We start from the raw sequence: 14149 nt of genomic DNA, 5'->3' as shown, positions 1-14149 counted from the left end.
CAAAAGTTCATAGCTTTCCCTTTCCTCTAACTTTTGGGTTGAAAAGAAAGATCATACTCTTTTCTCAACCCGACTTAGAAATGTGCTTCTCTACGGCATATGGGGTCTTTTTGTCTATCCCAGTTAGAATTTGCTTTGTGCATCTCTGCTCAGCACCTGCAGTCCTGTCTCATGCTTCTGAATGTGAACTGACGGCCTGTCCCTCTTGAGACCTACATGTGAAAACACAGTGGCTGAACTCACAGGCAAAAAGTCAGGAAGAAAGCCTGAACAGGACTTCCTTTAGTGCCTCAGAGAAGCCACCACAGGGCAAGACCCTTAAAGTTTAAGTTTCAGTTAAAAGAAACAATGGATATTAGAGTTTCTAAAGCTAAAGCAGACTAAGAAGTACAAGTGCCAAAGTGAAGAGAAAAAAATGTATTTAAATATTTGATATACGATGACCCAGCTGCTCATGCCAATCCCGTTTTAGAAGATGCTAAGACTCTTAATTCATTACTCATGTTTTTTCTTCCCTAGGATGAAAAACCACCATTATGTGAAAAGCCTCCACCCTCCCCAGGTATTTGCCTTTTGAATTTAATTATGATGAAAAGCTTATAATTTCGGAGAATGCCCAGAATCATCTTGTCTAAAATAAAGGTCACTTTTTTTTCCCCTGTAAAGGCTGTTGCTTCTGTCCCGTTACTGAAATTGGGAAAGGGGCACCTGCTGAACTTCCATGTTTGCTCTAAAAGAGAGGGTGTAAACATTCAGACAGTGAATGGTGGATGGATGTCCCCATGGGATGTGCTCAGACACTGGGAGGCCAGTGTCTGCAAATGGGGGCCACTTTGTGTCCCCATCACGTGCCAGGGCCAAGCCCAGGCCGGGAAGCACTCCGGCACTTTTCTAGCTGACCTCTCCTGGCATATATTAGGCCATAGCTCCCATCTTCAATCCAGTCTCAAACGTTTTCTTTCTGGGACGCCTCCGAGTTCCCCTCTTGTTTTCAGTGGAGCTGTGGAGTTACTCATTTCTTAGACTACCCTTTCATGTCCTAGGGATTGGATAGGATGTATCAAGGGTCGGGGAGGCTTATCTGGAGCCGCCGGTCCTACCGCTAGCCCTTGCCTGCCCCGCTGCATTGTGGGCCAATCCACTGTCTGGAGCCACCAGTCCTCCCACCCTGGTCTGCTCCCAAGAAGCTCTGCTTCTGCCTCCACCTTCAGTTGGAGGCATGCCCTGGCCGGGGAGCCCATTGTGGTCCTTACCTCCTTTGACTTCTGTCAGCATATCTCTCCATGGAACATCGTTCTCTGTTCTCCTCCAATCTCTCTTGCTAAAACTCCTTCTTAAAATCCTTTGTGACCTCTGGCGTCTCCTCTCCCTGATGTCCACAGCTGCTCGGTGTCTCCAGCTGAGGCCACCTTCAGAGCATGGCCCGTGTCCTAAACTGAGCTCGCCTTCCCTGCTTCATTTGTGTTCCTTGTCAGGCTAAGTGTCTTCCAGACCACAGGTGGCTGTAGGCCTCCTTGATTTGCCCCTCCCTCACTGCCCACACCCAGTCAGCTGCTGAGCCCTGTCGGGGTTGAGCCTCTGAGTCCTTCATCTGTCCCTTCCTCTCTGCCCCCGCTCTGGGGGCCTCCAGACTGGCTTCCCCTCTGGGCTGGGCTTCACTCCTGGTCACTTTCTTCACTGCTAGCCGCAGGGGCTCATCTGAGAGTAGAGACTTCTTTTTCACACCTCTGCTTAAAAGCCTTTCCTGGCTCCTGGTGGCCTGCAGGACAGAACCTCTGCTTTCCGTATTATGATATGCAAGGGCCTCGCTGGGCTCCTGCCTCTCCCTCTCCCACCTCTTTCCCTGTGGCTTACTGTGGCCTCAGCAGATCAGCTGCTCCCTCCTGAACTGGCCGTTCTCCTTGCAGGGACTGAAGGACCTAGCACGAGGCCTGACATGAAGAAGTGACTCGGGTGGTTGTTTCTTTGTTTTTTGTGGTTTTTTTTGTAAAGTCTTTTATAATTTTGATGTAAAATTGTAAAAATTAAAATTTAAAAACTTTTTCTCTGTACCTTTCCAGATATAACTGGTAGAACACAGCAAAGATGTATAGAAATAACCAAAGAAAAGTTCAAGGAATTAAAAGAAGAAAATGTGTTTCTAAGCAATGCAAATCAAACCCTTACTCTTGAACTTAACCTAATAAAACAAGCAATGAAAGAACTACAATTAAAACTGAAAAGAACGGAAAAAGAAAACCGAAAGTTGAAAGAGGCTGAGAAAGCCTCCCCTCAGGAAGGTGGGGAGAACTACACAGTTCTTTTATTAAAGGAATAAACAAGAATTCACTAATTTTCTTATTTATTTGAAAGTTGTAATATTTGCTTATGTTGTTGTTGATATTGCATTATAGTATTTAAGATTCTTCCATTAATATCCTTGTTAAAATTTGATTTTATCTGCTATATCATTATTATGCCAAAGAAATTCCAATACTTGTTTTGGTTCTTTATGCTTAGCATAGTATCTTACATACATTTCATATCAGTTTTTTATTCCCATGAACAGCATATAAAAGTGCCTCTTCGTGAGATCAAGCCCCGCGTTGGGCTCTGCACTCTGCGCGGAGTCTGTTTGAGATTCTCTCTCTCCCTTTGCCCTATCCCCCCATCCCCACTCCCACACACGCACACACTCTCTCACTCTCTCTCTCTCTAAAATAAATAAATCTTTTAGAAAGTGCTGCTTTCTCCACATACTTAGCAGTGATAAGGATTACATTTTCCTTACTAATTTGACAAGCAAAAAGGTCAGGGAGGAAATCCTATTTTAATTTTATTTGTATTTATTTTACTATTGATGAGCTTGAGTATTTTTTTTTTCTTATATCTTTGCAGGTCATTTTCTCTTTCATAAATTTTCCCATTTTAATTTGAGATACTGAGACGCCTGGGTGGCTCAGTTGCTTAAGCATCTGCCTTTGGCTCAGGTCATGATCCCAGGGTCCTGGGATTGAGTCCTGCATCAGGTTCCTTGCTCAGCGCAGAGCCTGCTTCTCCCTCTGCCTGCCGCCCTCCCTGCTTGTGCTCTCTCTCTCTCCCTTTCTCTCTCTCGTCTCTCTGACAAATAAATAAATCTTTATTTATTTTTTAAGATTTAGTTTATTTATTTGACAGAGCAAGAGAGCACAAGCAGGGGGAGCAGTAGAAGGAGAGGGAGAAGCAGGGTCCCTGCTGAGCAGGGAGCCCAATGTGGGCCTCAATCCCATGACCCCTGGGATTATGACCTGAGCCAAAGGCACTTAGCCTCGTGAATAAAATCTTAAAAAAAAAAAAGAAAAGAAAAGAAAAAAACGAATCCTTTTTTAAAATAAATAAATAAATAAATAGATATACCTTGATTTTTTTTTTTTTTCTTACTGATTTATAGGAGCTCTTTACATGTTAGGGATTTTGGCCCTTTTTCATGTATGTAATGGTTTCTCCATTTGTTGATAACTCAGTTAAATATAGGATATTTTTCTGTTATGACTTATGCCCTTTCAAGTCCTTTTTAACTCTAAGGTTATATAAATAATCACTAATGTTTTCTGTATACATTGATCTATTTATAATATTATGGCCTTAAGAAAAGCATTGTAGTCTTCTTCAGACTCTGTATTTCTTGTGTTAGGCACATTTATTTCTGCAACTTTATATTATTTGTGCTATTACTTTTTGGAATCTATTTTCTGTTATGTTTTCTAATAGGACATTATTATTCTATGGAAAAGTTCTTAGATCTAATAAATTTTCCATTTATCTTATATGGCTTTCAAGGCACATACTGTATATCATCTGAGACAATGATTTTTCTTTCCAATCTAAAGTTTGCATTTTATTTTATTTTATTTTTATTATTTTTTTTAGATTTTATTTGTTTATTTGACAGAAAGAGACACAGCAGGAGAGGGAACACAAGCAGGGGATGTGGGAGAGGGAGAAGCAGGCTTCCCACGGAGCAGGGAGCCCAATGCAGGGCTCGATCCCAAGACCCTGGGATCATGACCTGAGCCAAAGGCAGACGCTTAATGACTGAGCCACCCAGGCACCCCTCATTTTATTTTAATTGTACATGCACAAATTTCCAAAACACTGTTGACTATTCAGTGTTAAAGAATACTTAGTAACTTTTATTCATTAATATCTATACAATCTGTCCTCCACTGGTTCTATGAGCCCAAAAGGGAAAAAAGGTCAGATGATTGGCAATTTATATAAAATCTTGATCATTTTGGTGTAAGTTCTTCTAATATTAATTTTTTTTTTTTTTCAGTAGTTGCTGCCCCTGAGCTACTTTATCTAAGAAAACAAGCTCAAGAACTGGTGGATGAAAATGACAGGTTAAAAATGACTGTCCATCGTTTAAATGTAGAATTGAGTAGATATCAGGCAAAATTCAGGCATTTGTCCAAGGAAGAGGTAATGTTTTCAATTTTAAAATGTCAGTTTTCTGATTTTTTAGGCTTTACTGTTGAATTGCTTTCTAATCTTGAAGGGTTCGTATTTATTATTATTTGGCATAAAAAAAAGCACATCCAAAACACAGTCTTTCTGGGGACCTTTCTGTGTCCTCCTTTCATCTCTTCCTTCCCTTCCCCCTTTCTCAAAAGCAATAAAGACTCTTTGTAAAACAAACAAACAAAACAAACAAAACCTGGGAACAATACAGAAGTATATAAAATTAAGGAGTAAAAGTCCATGTCAGCGGCTCCATTCTTAGTCCTGTTCCTCAAGGGTATAGCTGTTGTTTGTTGGTGTACCTACTTTAGAAAGAAAACAAACTAGTTTTCACAGGCCCCCCAAATCACCTAGCTCTCATAGCCAGTGGGACTTCAGTTCATGATTCCCACAGGACTAGCAAACAAAGAAGCAGTTTTGCAACAGGCGTGGGAGCACCCCTCTGTGGCCCCACACTGGGTTCAGCATAGGGGGAGCAAGCAGGAACACCCATGTCCTACTTTCTCCCTGGAAGGGGTTTGACTGCATACTTTCCCAGCTGCTGCCTGAGGTCTGGTTTCCAAGCAGCCTGCATCTAGGAGCTGAAGACAGTCTTCCCTTTCAGGAAAGTAATGAGTTCTGGTACACCCTCAACTACTGGGAGCCACTAAGAACAAGGACAGTGGCTTAAACAGTCACAGATGTTTGAGAGGCAACCAGGAGCTCAGGCCGAGCTGATTGATGAGGCTCATTCATCTCTTAAGGAGACCAGTCTGTCAAAACTGGGAGAGGTGGGCTGTTTTTCCTAATGCACCAACACAGAAAGTCAAGGAAAATGCAGGAAAAGGGGAGTGTGTTCCAAACAAAAAGATCAGCAACTGATTTTAATGAAGTACAGATAAGTGATTTACTCGATAGAGAGTTCAAAATAACAGTCATAAAGATGCTCACCGAGGTCAAGAGAGCATGAACCAAGTGAGAATTTCAACAGAGATAGAAAAACTAAAAAGTACCAAACAGAAATCATAGAGCTAAAGACTATACTACCTCAACCGAAAAATTTAACAGAGGGGTTCTACCACAAACTAGAGCAAGTGGAAGAAAGAATCCATGAATTGAAGACAGGGCAGTGGAATTCATCTGCTCAGAGAAGCAAAAAGAAACTGAAAAAGAGTGATGGGCCACTATCAAGTGGATTACAGGGGTCCCAGAAGGAGGAGATTGAGAAAGGGGCAGAAAGCTTATTTAAGAAGTAAGGGCTACAGGGGCACCTGGGTGGCTCAGTCATTAAGCATCTGCCTTCAGCTCAGGTCATGATCCTAGGGTCCTGGGATCGAGCCCCACATCGGGCTCCCCCCGGTCCACGGGAAGCCTGCTTCTCCCCCTCCCACTCTCCCTGCTTGTGTTCCCTCTCTCGCTGTGTCTCTCTCTGTCAAATAAACAAAATCTTAAAAAAAAAAAAAAAAAAAAAAGAAGAAGAAGTAAGGGCTACAAATTTCTTTTACCTGGGGAAAGAAACAGACATCCAGATCTAGGAAGTTCAGAGAGTTCCAAATAAGAAGAACCCAAAGACACCCACATCAAAACACATTATAATTTAATAACACATATAATTTAATAATTGTCAAAAGTTAAAGACAAGGAAACAATCTTAAAAGCAGCAAGAGAAAAACAACTTATTACACACAAAGGAACTCCCATAGGACTATCAGCAGATTTTTCAGCAGAAACTTTACAGGCCGGAAGGGAGTAGTGGTATATTCAAAGTGCTAAAAACAGAAACAAAAAAAAACTGCCAACCAAGAATAACTGACAAAGCTGTCCTTCCAAAATGAAGGACAGAGAGTTTTCCAGACAAGCATAAGCTGAAGGAGTTCATCACCACTAAACTGGCCTTAAAGAGACTTCTCTAAGCTAAAATGAACAGGCAAGTTAATAATAAGAAAACATAAGAGAACTAATAAATTAATCCAACAAATTTGCATGATAAAAAAATCAATATACAAAAATCAGCTTTGTTTCTAGACACAACAAACTATTGGAAAAAGGAATTAAGAAAAAAAATTTCATTTATAATAGCATCAAAGAGAATAAAATACTTTGGAATAAATCTACAAAGGAGGTAAAAGATCTGTACACCAAAAAAATAAATAAATAAAACACTGATGAAAGAAATTGAAGAAGACACAAATAAATGGAAAGATTTTCTGTGCTCATAGATTGGAAAGAATATTATTAAAATGTCCGTACTACTCAAAGTAATCTACATATTCAATGCAGTCCTTTCAAAATCCCAATGGCATTTTTCACAGAAATAGATAAAACAATCCTAAAATTTGTATGGAATCACAAAAGACCCTGAATAGCCAAAGCAATCTTGAGAAAGAAGAACAAAGCTGGAGACCTCACACTTCCTGATTTTAAGCTATTACAAAGCCATAGTAAGCAAAAACAGCATGATACCGGCATAAAAACAAACAGACCAATGGAACAGAATTTAGGGTCTAGAAATAAACCCGTGCATATATGCTTACTTTATTTTTGACAAAGGAGCCAAGAATATAGTATGAGGAAAAGACAGTCTCTTCAATAAATGATGGAAAAACTGGATGTCCACATGCAAAAGAATGAAACTGGACCCCTATCTTACACTGCACCCCAAAATCAACTGGAAATGAATTAAGGACTTGAGTGTAAGACCCGAAATCATAAAACTCCTTGACATCAGTCTTTTTTTTTTTTTTTTGAGAGAGAGTGAGCACCAGTTTGGGGGGGGGGGGGTGCTGGTGGCAGAGGCAGGAGGAGCAGACTCCCTGCTGAGCAGGGAGCCCGACGTGGGGCTCAATTCCAGGACACTGGGACCATGACCTGAACCAAGGGCAGACGCTTAACTGACAGAGCCACCCAGGCGCCCCTTGACATCAGTTTTGATGGTGATTTTTTGGATTTGACACCAAAAGCGATGGCACTGAAAGCAAAAATAAACCAATGGGGCTCATCAAACTTCTCAGCAAAGGTAACCATCATCAAAATGAAAAGGCAGCTTATGGAAGGGGAGAAAACATCTGCAAACCACATGTCCAGTAATGGATTAATATCCAAAAAATACAAGGAACTCATACAATTCAATAGCACAAAAATAAATAACTCAATTTAAAAATGGGCAACAGACCTAAATAGCCATTTTTCCAAAGAAGACCTACAGATGACCAACAGGTGCTCAACATCATTAATCAGCAAGGAAATGCAAATTAAAATCATAATTTGCTGTCACCTCATACCCGTTAGCATGTCTGTTATTAAAAAGAGAAGAGGTAGCAAGTGTTGGTGAGGGTGTGGAGAAAAGGAGCCCTCGCATACTGTCGGGGGAATGCAAGCTGGTGCAGCCCCTGTGGAAGACAGTGTGGAGGTTCCTCAAGAAATTAGAAACAGAACTACCATCTATTGAGCAATTCCGTTTCTGGGTAGATGTCCAGAGGAAACAAGATCACTATCTTGAAGAGATGGCTGTACTTGTATGTTTGTTGAAATATTATTTACAGTAGCCAAGGTAGGGAAACAGCCCACATGTCTGCCAGCAGATGAATGGATAAAGAAAATGTGATGTATATACAAAAATGTGATTGATATATATGTAATGTGGTGTATATACATACAGTGGACTATTACTCCGCCTTAAAAGAGAAGGTAGTACTGTCATTTGCAACAACACAGATGAACATGGAGGGCAATAAGCCAGACAAAGACAGACAAATACTGAATAGTATCACTTATATGTGGAATCTTAAAAAAAAAAAAAAAAAAAAAAGTCAAACTTCCAGAAACAGTACGGTGGTGGTTGCCATGGGCTAGGGGGTGGAGGAAATAGGGACAGGCTGGGGTACACACTTTCAGTTATAAGTAAGATCTGAGGATTAATGTAAAACGTGATGATTATAGTTGATCATGCTGTATCATATAATTGAAATTTGCTAAGAGAGTAGAACTTAAATGTTCTCTCTCTCTTTTAAAGGTAAATATGTGAGGTGATGGGTGTGTACTTAGCTTGGTGGTGGGAATGCTTTCACAATGTAGGCATATATAAAGAGAGAAGAGGGGCGCCTGGGTGGCTCAGTCGTTAAGCGTCTGCCTTTGGCTCAGGTCATGATCCCAGGGTCCTGGGATCGAGTCCCACATCGGGCTCCCTCCTCGGGGGGAAGCCTGCTTCTCCCTCTCCTGCTCCCACTGCTTGTGTTCCTGCTCTCGCTATCTCTGTCTCTGTTAAATAAATAAATAAAATCTTTAAAAAAAAAAAAAAAGAGAGAAGAAAGCAGACTAGTTTTTACTTTAGAAGAGGTATTGCAGAATTCAGTTCAATAAACTCACCGAGCAAACCACTGTGAGGAATAACAAGAGGAGCCAGAAGGTCAGGTTCTTGCTCTTAGAGAGTAGTGCATGTGAGGAATGGAGGGGGGGTGCGGGCATCTGACATGTCAGGATACACAGCTGACTGGCTCCTGCTGGGATCAAGGTGGGAAGCCAGGGGCACATCTGTTCTCACGTGGCTCCTGGGAATTCAAGGCAGCTTCAAGAGCTTCTGATTTTAAAGTAGGACTTAAGTTTAAATTTTTAAATAACAGCATTGAGATGTAATTCACATATTCAATTCACCCATTTAAAGTGCACAGTTCAGTGATTTTTACTGTCTTCACAGAACCATGCAACCATCACTGCAGTCAGTTGTAAAGTTCATCACAACAAGAAATTTCCTGCCTGTTAGCAGTCACTCCCCATTTTCCCCCACCCCCTGCATTGGCTCCTGCAACCACAAAGCTACTTTCTGTCTCTATGGATTTGCCTGTTCTGAACATTTCACATCAATAAGATCGTACAACATGTGGTCTTTTGTGACTGACTTCTTTAATATAATATAATGTTTTTTTAACCACAGCAAAAAATTTAAAGTTCTTCAGGTCACATGATCCAAAACAAGCTTCCTAGGCCAGGGCCTTCTGCAGGGCTGTGGGTGAGCCAGTTCTCTTTAAAAAGGATACAGACAGGCAGGCCCAGTGACAGGCCACTGCTTTCCCACACCGTTCTGCCCTGTGCAAATGCCACATTCTCCGTGACAGCCTTCCCTGATCACTCCAGTCAGATATGATCTCTCTCCCTCAAATCATCGCAGACTTTTGTTTGTACAGCTCTTAAGGCAGCTAGAACATTCTATCCTGTACTGTGTTTTTGTGTGTAGTATATTATGTTCATTTGTGTGAGAAGACTTCTACCTGTTGTTAGGTCATAAAATCATGGCAAACCATTGTGTTGTCATGTCCATAATGACTTAGAGAGTTCTCACTGTTTGCTGAATGAGTGATGAGATGAGGTTTTAAGGTGAATGTGTTACAAGGTTTTTCTTGAAGGAAGAATTATTCCATCAGAGCCATTGCTTCTGGGCCTGATGGAATATAACTGCTACCAGGCTGGCCCTCGTACTGTAAACCACTCAAAAACTAGACAGAACACATATTAATACTATTGACAGATGGCAGGCGGCACAGTGACCTTGGGCAGGAGAAAGATAAATAGGTGCCTTCTGTTGTTTGCCTCTGCCTTCAGTCTGTAGACAGTCTCTTCACAGGGCAGGGTGGAGCACCTGAAGCAGATTAGTATTCAACAAAAGAGAAGGATGAAACTCCTTGAGGCCAGGCAGAAAACAAGTTCAGGGAGCCGTGAGCCAAATAGTCAGCACTGGGAGACCTGTGGCTTGACAGCAAGGGAGAGAACTTGTGGAACACTGCAGCCTGAGGAAAGAGCCCAGAAGGACTGTGCCTTGGTAGCTGGCTCGCCTAGCCTCTCAGTAAAGGTCACTACAGACCCACCCTCAGCAGGTAAAAAGTGAGCCTCAAAAGCATCAAGTTGATCTATGAGCAATGTACGAGCCTACAAAGAAGAAGGGAAAAAAACAAAAAAGCCCACACTCTTTAAAGGAAGACAACAAAATCCAGACCCTCCCACATATAACATTGCAAGAGTTCAGCATTCAATAAACAATAACTAGATATGTTCCAGATTTAAAAAGACTGCAAAGACTTGACAACTAAATACAACATATAATACTGGATTGGATCTTTGACCAGAAAAGGACATTAGTGGGAAAATAGGCAAAATTTTAATATAGTCTAGATTACATTATAGTATTGCTTCAGTGTTGATTTCCTGGTTTTTATGATGTTACTGTGGTGGAGTAAATGAATTGTTTTTAGGAAATATACACTGAAGTATTTTGAGGAAGAAGGGCATTATGTCTGCAAGTTACTCTCAAACATTTCAGAAAAATTTGTTTATATATATATATATAGATATATATATATATATGCATGCATGTCTAAGGCTTATTTGCAACAACATGGATGGAGCTAGAGGGTATGATAATGCTAAGCAAAATAAGTCAGAGAAAGACAATTACCATATGATTTCACTCATATGTGGAATTTAAGAAACAAAACAAATGAGCAAAGGGAAAAGAGAGAGAGACAACCCAAAAAACAGACTCTTAACTATAGAGAACAGACTGGTGGTTCCCAGAGGGGTGGGGGGATGGGTGAAACAGGTGAAGGGGATTAAGCACTGAGTAATATATAGAATTATTGAATCACTGTATTGTACCCCTGAAACTAATATAATACTGTGTTAACTACACTGGACTTAAAATTAAAAACTTCCTTAAAAAAAGGAATATCTAAGGCCTCAACTTTCAGAAGAAGCATTGTTTAATTTGCCTTCATTTGTGTTTTTTTCTTAGATTTTAAATATTGATGGCCTCCCATCAAAGGGCCCGACACCACCCTGGTTGGTAAGTAAAAGTTACTTAATTTCAGGCCCATATTTTCTGTGCTATAATTAAATACTTATTAAAAACCACTCCAAATGAAGTAAATTTTCTTAGCTTTTGAAAAATGTGCTGATTGTATTCAGATGTAAGACCTAAGTTAACCTTCTTTATTCCATTGTGTTCAGTTGGATATAAAGTACCTGTCACCCTTGTTACTGGCCTATGAAGACAGAATGAAAGAGAAGGATGAGCTCAGTGCCACCCTTCAGGTAAGCTGGCAGATGTCTCAGGACAAGGTTTATAAAAAATAAGACTGTTTAAAACTTTAAAGAAACATTTTAAAGATAGGTTTAAAGTAGATGTGCACAACATCTACTATGTTCTCAAATGTGGGGGGGAGGGAAGGAAGGAAGGGAGGGAGGGAGGGAGGAAGGAAGGGAGGAGGGGAGGGAGGGAAGGGAGGAAGGGAGGAGGGGAGGGAGGAGGGAAAGGAGGGAGGAAGGAAGGGAGGAGGGGAGGGAGGGAAGGAAGAGAGGGAGGGAGGAGGGAAGGAAGAGAGGGAGGAGGGGAGGGAGGGAAGAAGGGAGGGAAGGAAGAGAGGGAGGGAGGGAGGAAGGAAGGGAGGGGGGAGGGAGGGAAGGGAGGAGGGGAGGGAGGAAAGGGAGGAAGGGAGGAGGGGAGGGAGGGAAGGAAGAGAGGGAGGGAGGAGGGAAGGAAGAGAGGGAGGGAGGAGGGAAGGGAGGGAGGAGGGGAGGGAGGGAGGGAAGGAAGAGAGGGAGGGAGGAGGGAAGGGAGGGAGGGAGGAAGGAAAGAAAGAGCACAGTGGTACAGGTGGGTGGGAGAGAAGAAAGGAGAGAAAGAGAGAAGGAAGGAGGCCGGGAGGGACGGGTCAGTGGAGCAGAAAGCGTGCATTGGGACAGATGGGAGAGGTGTGCAGGGATGGGATGGTGCTGCATCGGAAGCCCAGATTTCCCAGGCAGGCAGCCCCGTGTGGGCTGGGCTCTTGGGGTAGCTGATGCTCTGCAGCTGCAAACTCTACTGTAGAAGGGACGATCAGGCAGACATGGGAAGGTAGTAAGCAGTGATGTTTTAGGCAGACTTAAATGCTTCATAGTTCTCTGAAGAGCTGACCCCAGGGAAGTCCAGTTCTGTTGGTAGTGGTGAGGGCGCCAGGTTTTTGTTGATTCTGCCTTGTTCACCTCTATTTCATGGGAATGGCCTCTGGCAGCAGAGCTCACTCTCATTACACAGGTGGACAGGGCTACATGGGTGTGATAGATATGTCCCATCCTTTCCCTACTGCTCATGTAAGTGGCCAGAGATCTCTGGAATCAGAAGGATCCAGAGAGAACAGTTTGGGTTTCCTGGGCTGTCTGGCTGGCAGGGTCTGTTAAGTCCCACAGCCTGCCTTTGTTACACTATCCCACATACATGGTGCACATGATGCAGTTTTGAACCTTTTCTTCTAGATTTTCTGTTGGACACTTAACTTTGTAAGAGAGTGAATTAATTTTACACTAATTAATTAGCTATCAAGCCAAGTAATTAACAAATTAATTTGGTGCTCCTTCTAAAACAGGGTTCAGGAAACATTTTTTGTAAATGGTATTTAGTAAATATTTTAGGCTTTGTAGACCACGGGGCCTCTGTTTGCAAAACCTCAGCTCCACAATGGTAGCAAGAAAGCAGCTATAGAGAAAGTGGAAATGAATGTCCGTGGCTGTGTTCCAATAAAACTTTATTTACAAAACAAGCAGCTGGCCTGCGGGCTTTAGTTTGCCTGAGCCCTGTTCTGTAAAAGAGCTGTCAGCCACTGGGGAGTGTGTCAGAGCAGAAAGGTAAAAGAGAAGTTCCTTGGCATTGTTAAGCTAAACAGATATAAGCATAAACGTCTAAGAGCTGGGAGAAGAATATTTAGAAGCATCCGAGAGTAAACATTGGCAGCAAGGTTCTCACGGAAGACCAGAACATGTCACGGAAGCCCACTGAGGGCTGGCTAAGAAAAGCAGGGAGGAAGGAGGCCCAGCAGGAGTGCCATCAACACACTGTTTAGGAGGGAAAGCAGACCCCGAGGCCTTCCTCAGTCCTGCTGGTGCCGAAGGAGCTGTCCAGACTGGTGGCTTCACTAGGAGAAGCTTCTGGTGATCACAACGGGGCAAAATCAGGAGACTCCAAGCCCTACCCACACTGACCCCTTCCACTCCCAAGTGGGCTTTAATTAGGACAAAAAGTTCTTACATTTCTCTAAGAAGCTCCAATTTATCCTCTGAAGTCTTTAAACAAAGGAAAAATTGTGGTGTTCATAGGCATCTCTGCTTTTCTTTTTGACCTGCCTTTATCTTTTCTTTCCTATCTAAGTATTTGGCACTTACAGAAAAGTGTTACCAAATCAGGAATTGAGCATTTCATACCTGAGGCTCTCTGTCCCTTGTACTCAGCATCATGGTTGTCTCCTGGTTTCCCAGCAGCCCGGGAGCTCCTTGAGGGCAGGCACCTGGCGCCGGTACCTGCTGTTCCTGTGAGACTTCGCTAGAAAGCTACTGACCTTTGACTTGAGGCGCAGCGGCAGCGCTAGAGCTAAGAGATGGCACCACGTGTGTATGTGTGTGTTACGATTCACCTCTGTTTTATTTCAGGAGGAAATGAGGATGTTCAGGATGCGAGTCCAGGAAGTGGTGAAAGAAAATGAAGAATTGCACCGAGAGTTAACCAAGAGTTGTCCTGTTACCAGTGAGGAATGGCAAGTGGTGTTGGGTTTCTGGTATTTTGCTAACTCAAAAGAAAACAGAATAGTAGAAATAAACTTTATGAAATCATCAAATACATTTTCTTTAACTAAAATATTTTCAGGGAGAGTTTCTAAGAAATTAACAAGGTACA

The 14149-nt window shown here is 42.2% G+C and overlaps 1 protein-coding gene across 5 annotated transcripts in view; it reads left to right on the top strand.

Annotated features, from left to right (window-relative positions):
* Positions 1-14149, top strand: part of CEP89 (centrosomal protein 89) — a 74470-nt gene that overhangs the window by 25615 nt on the left and 34706 nt on the right. For 4 of the 5 annotated variants that reach the window (XM_064581919.1, XM_045891216.3, XM_064581920.1 and 1 more), the window contains 6 exons: positions 520-562; positions 2061-2279; positions 4295-4440; positions 11240-11290; positions 11455-11538; positions 13906-14009. In XM_064581919.1, the coding sequence (XP_064437989.1) occupies positions 520-562; positions 2061-2279; positions 4295-4440; positions 11240-11290; positions 11455-11538; positions 13906-14009 (647 nt within the window). The remainder of the gene's footprint in view (positions 1-519; positions 563-2060; positions 2280-4294; positions 4441-11239; positions 11291-11454; positions 11539-13905; positions 14010-14149) is intronic. The other variant, XM_045891217.3, reaches the window with a different exon arrangement.

The sequence above is a fragment of the Mirounga angustirostris genome, unplaced genomic scaffold (assembly GCF_029215605.1).
Source record: "Mirounga angustirostris isolate CCGP_5_RB_7025 unplaced genomic scaffold, mMirAng1.0.hap1 SCAF_16, whole genome shotgun sequence".
NCBI classification, from domain to species: Eukaryota; Metazoa; Chordata; class Mammalia; order Carnivora; family Phocidae; genus Mirounga; species Mirounga angustirostris.
This window is presented reverse-complemented; position numbering and strand designations above follow the sequence as displayed.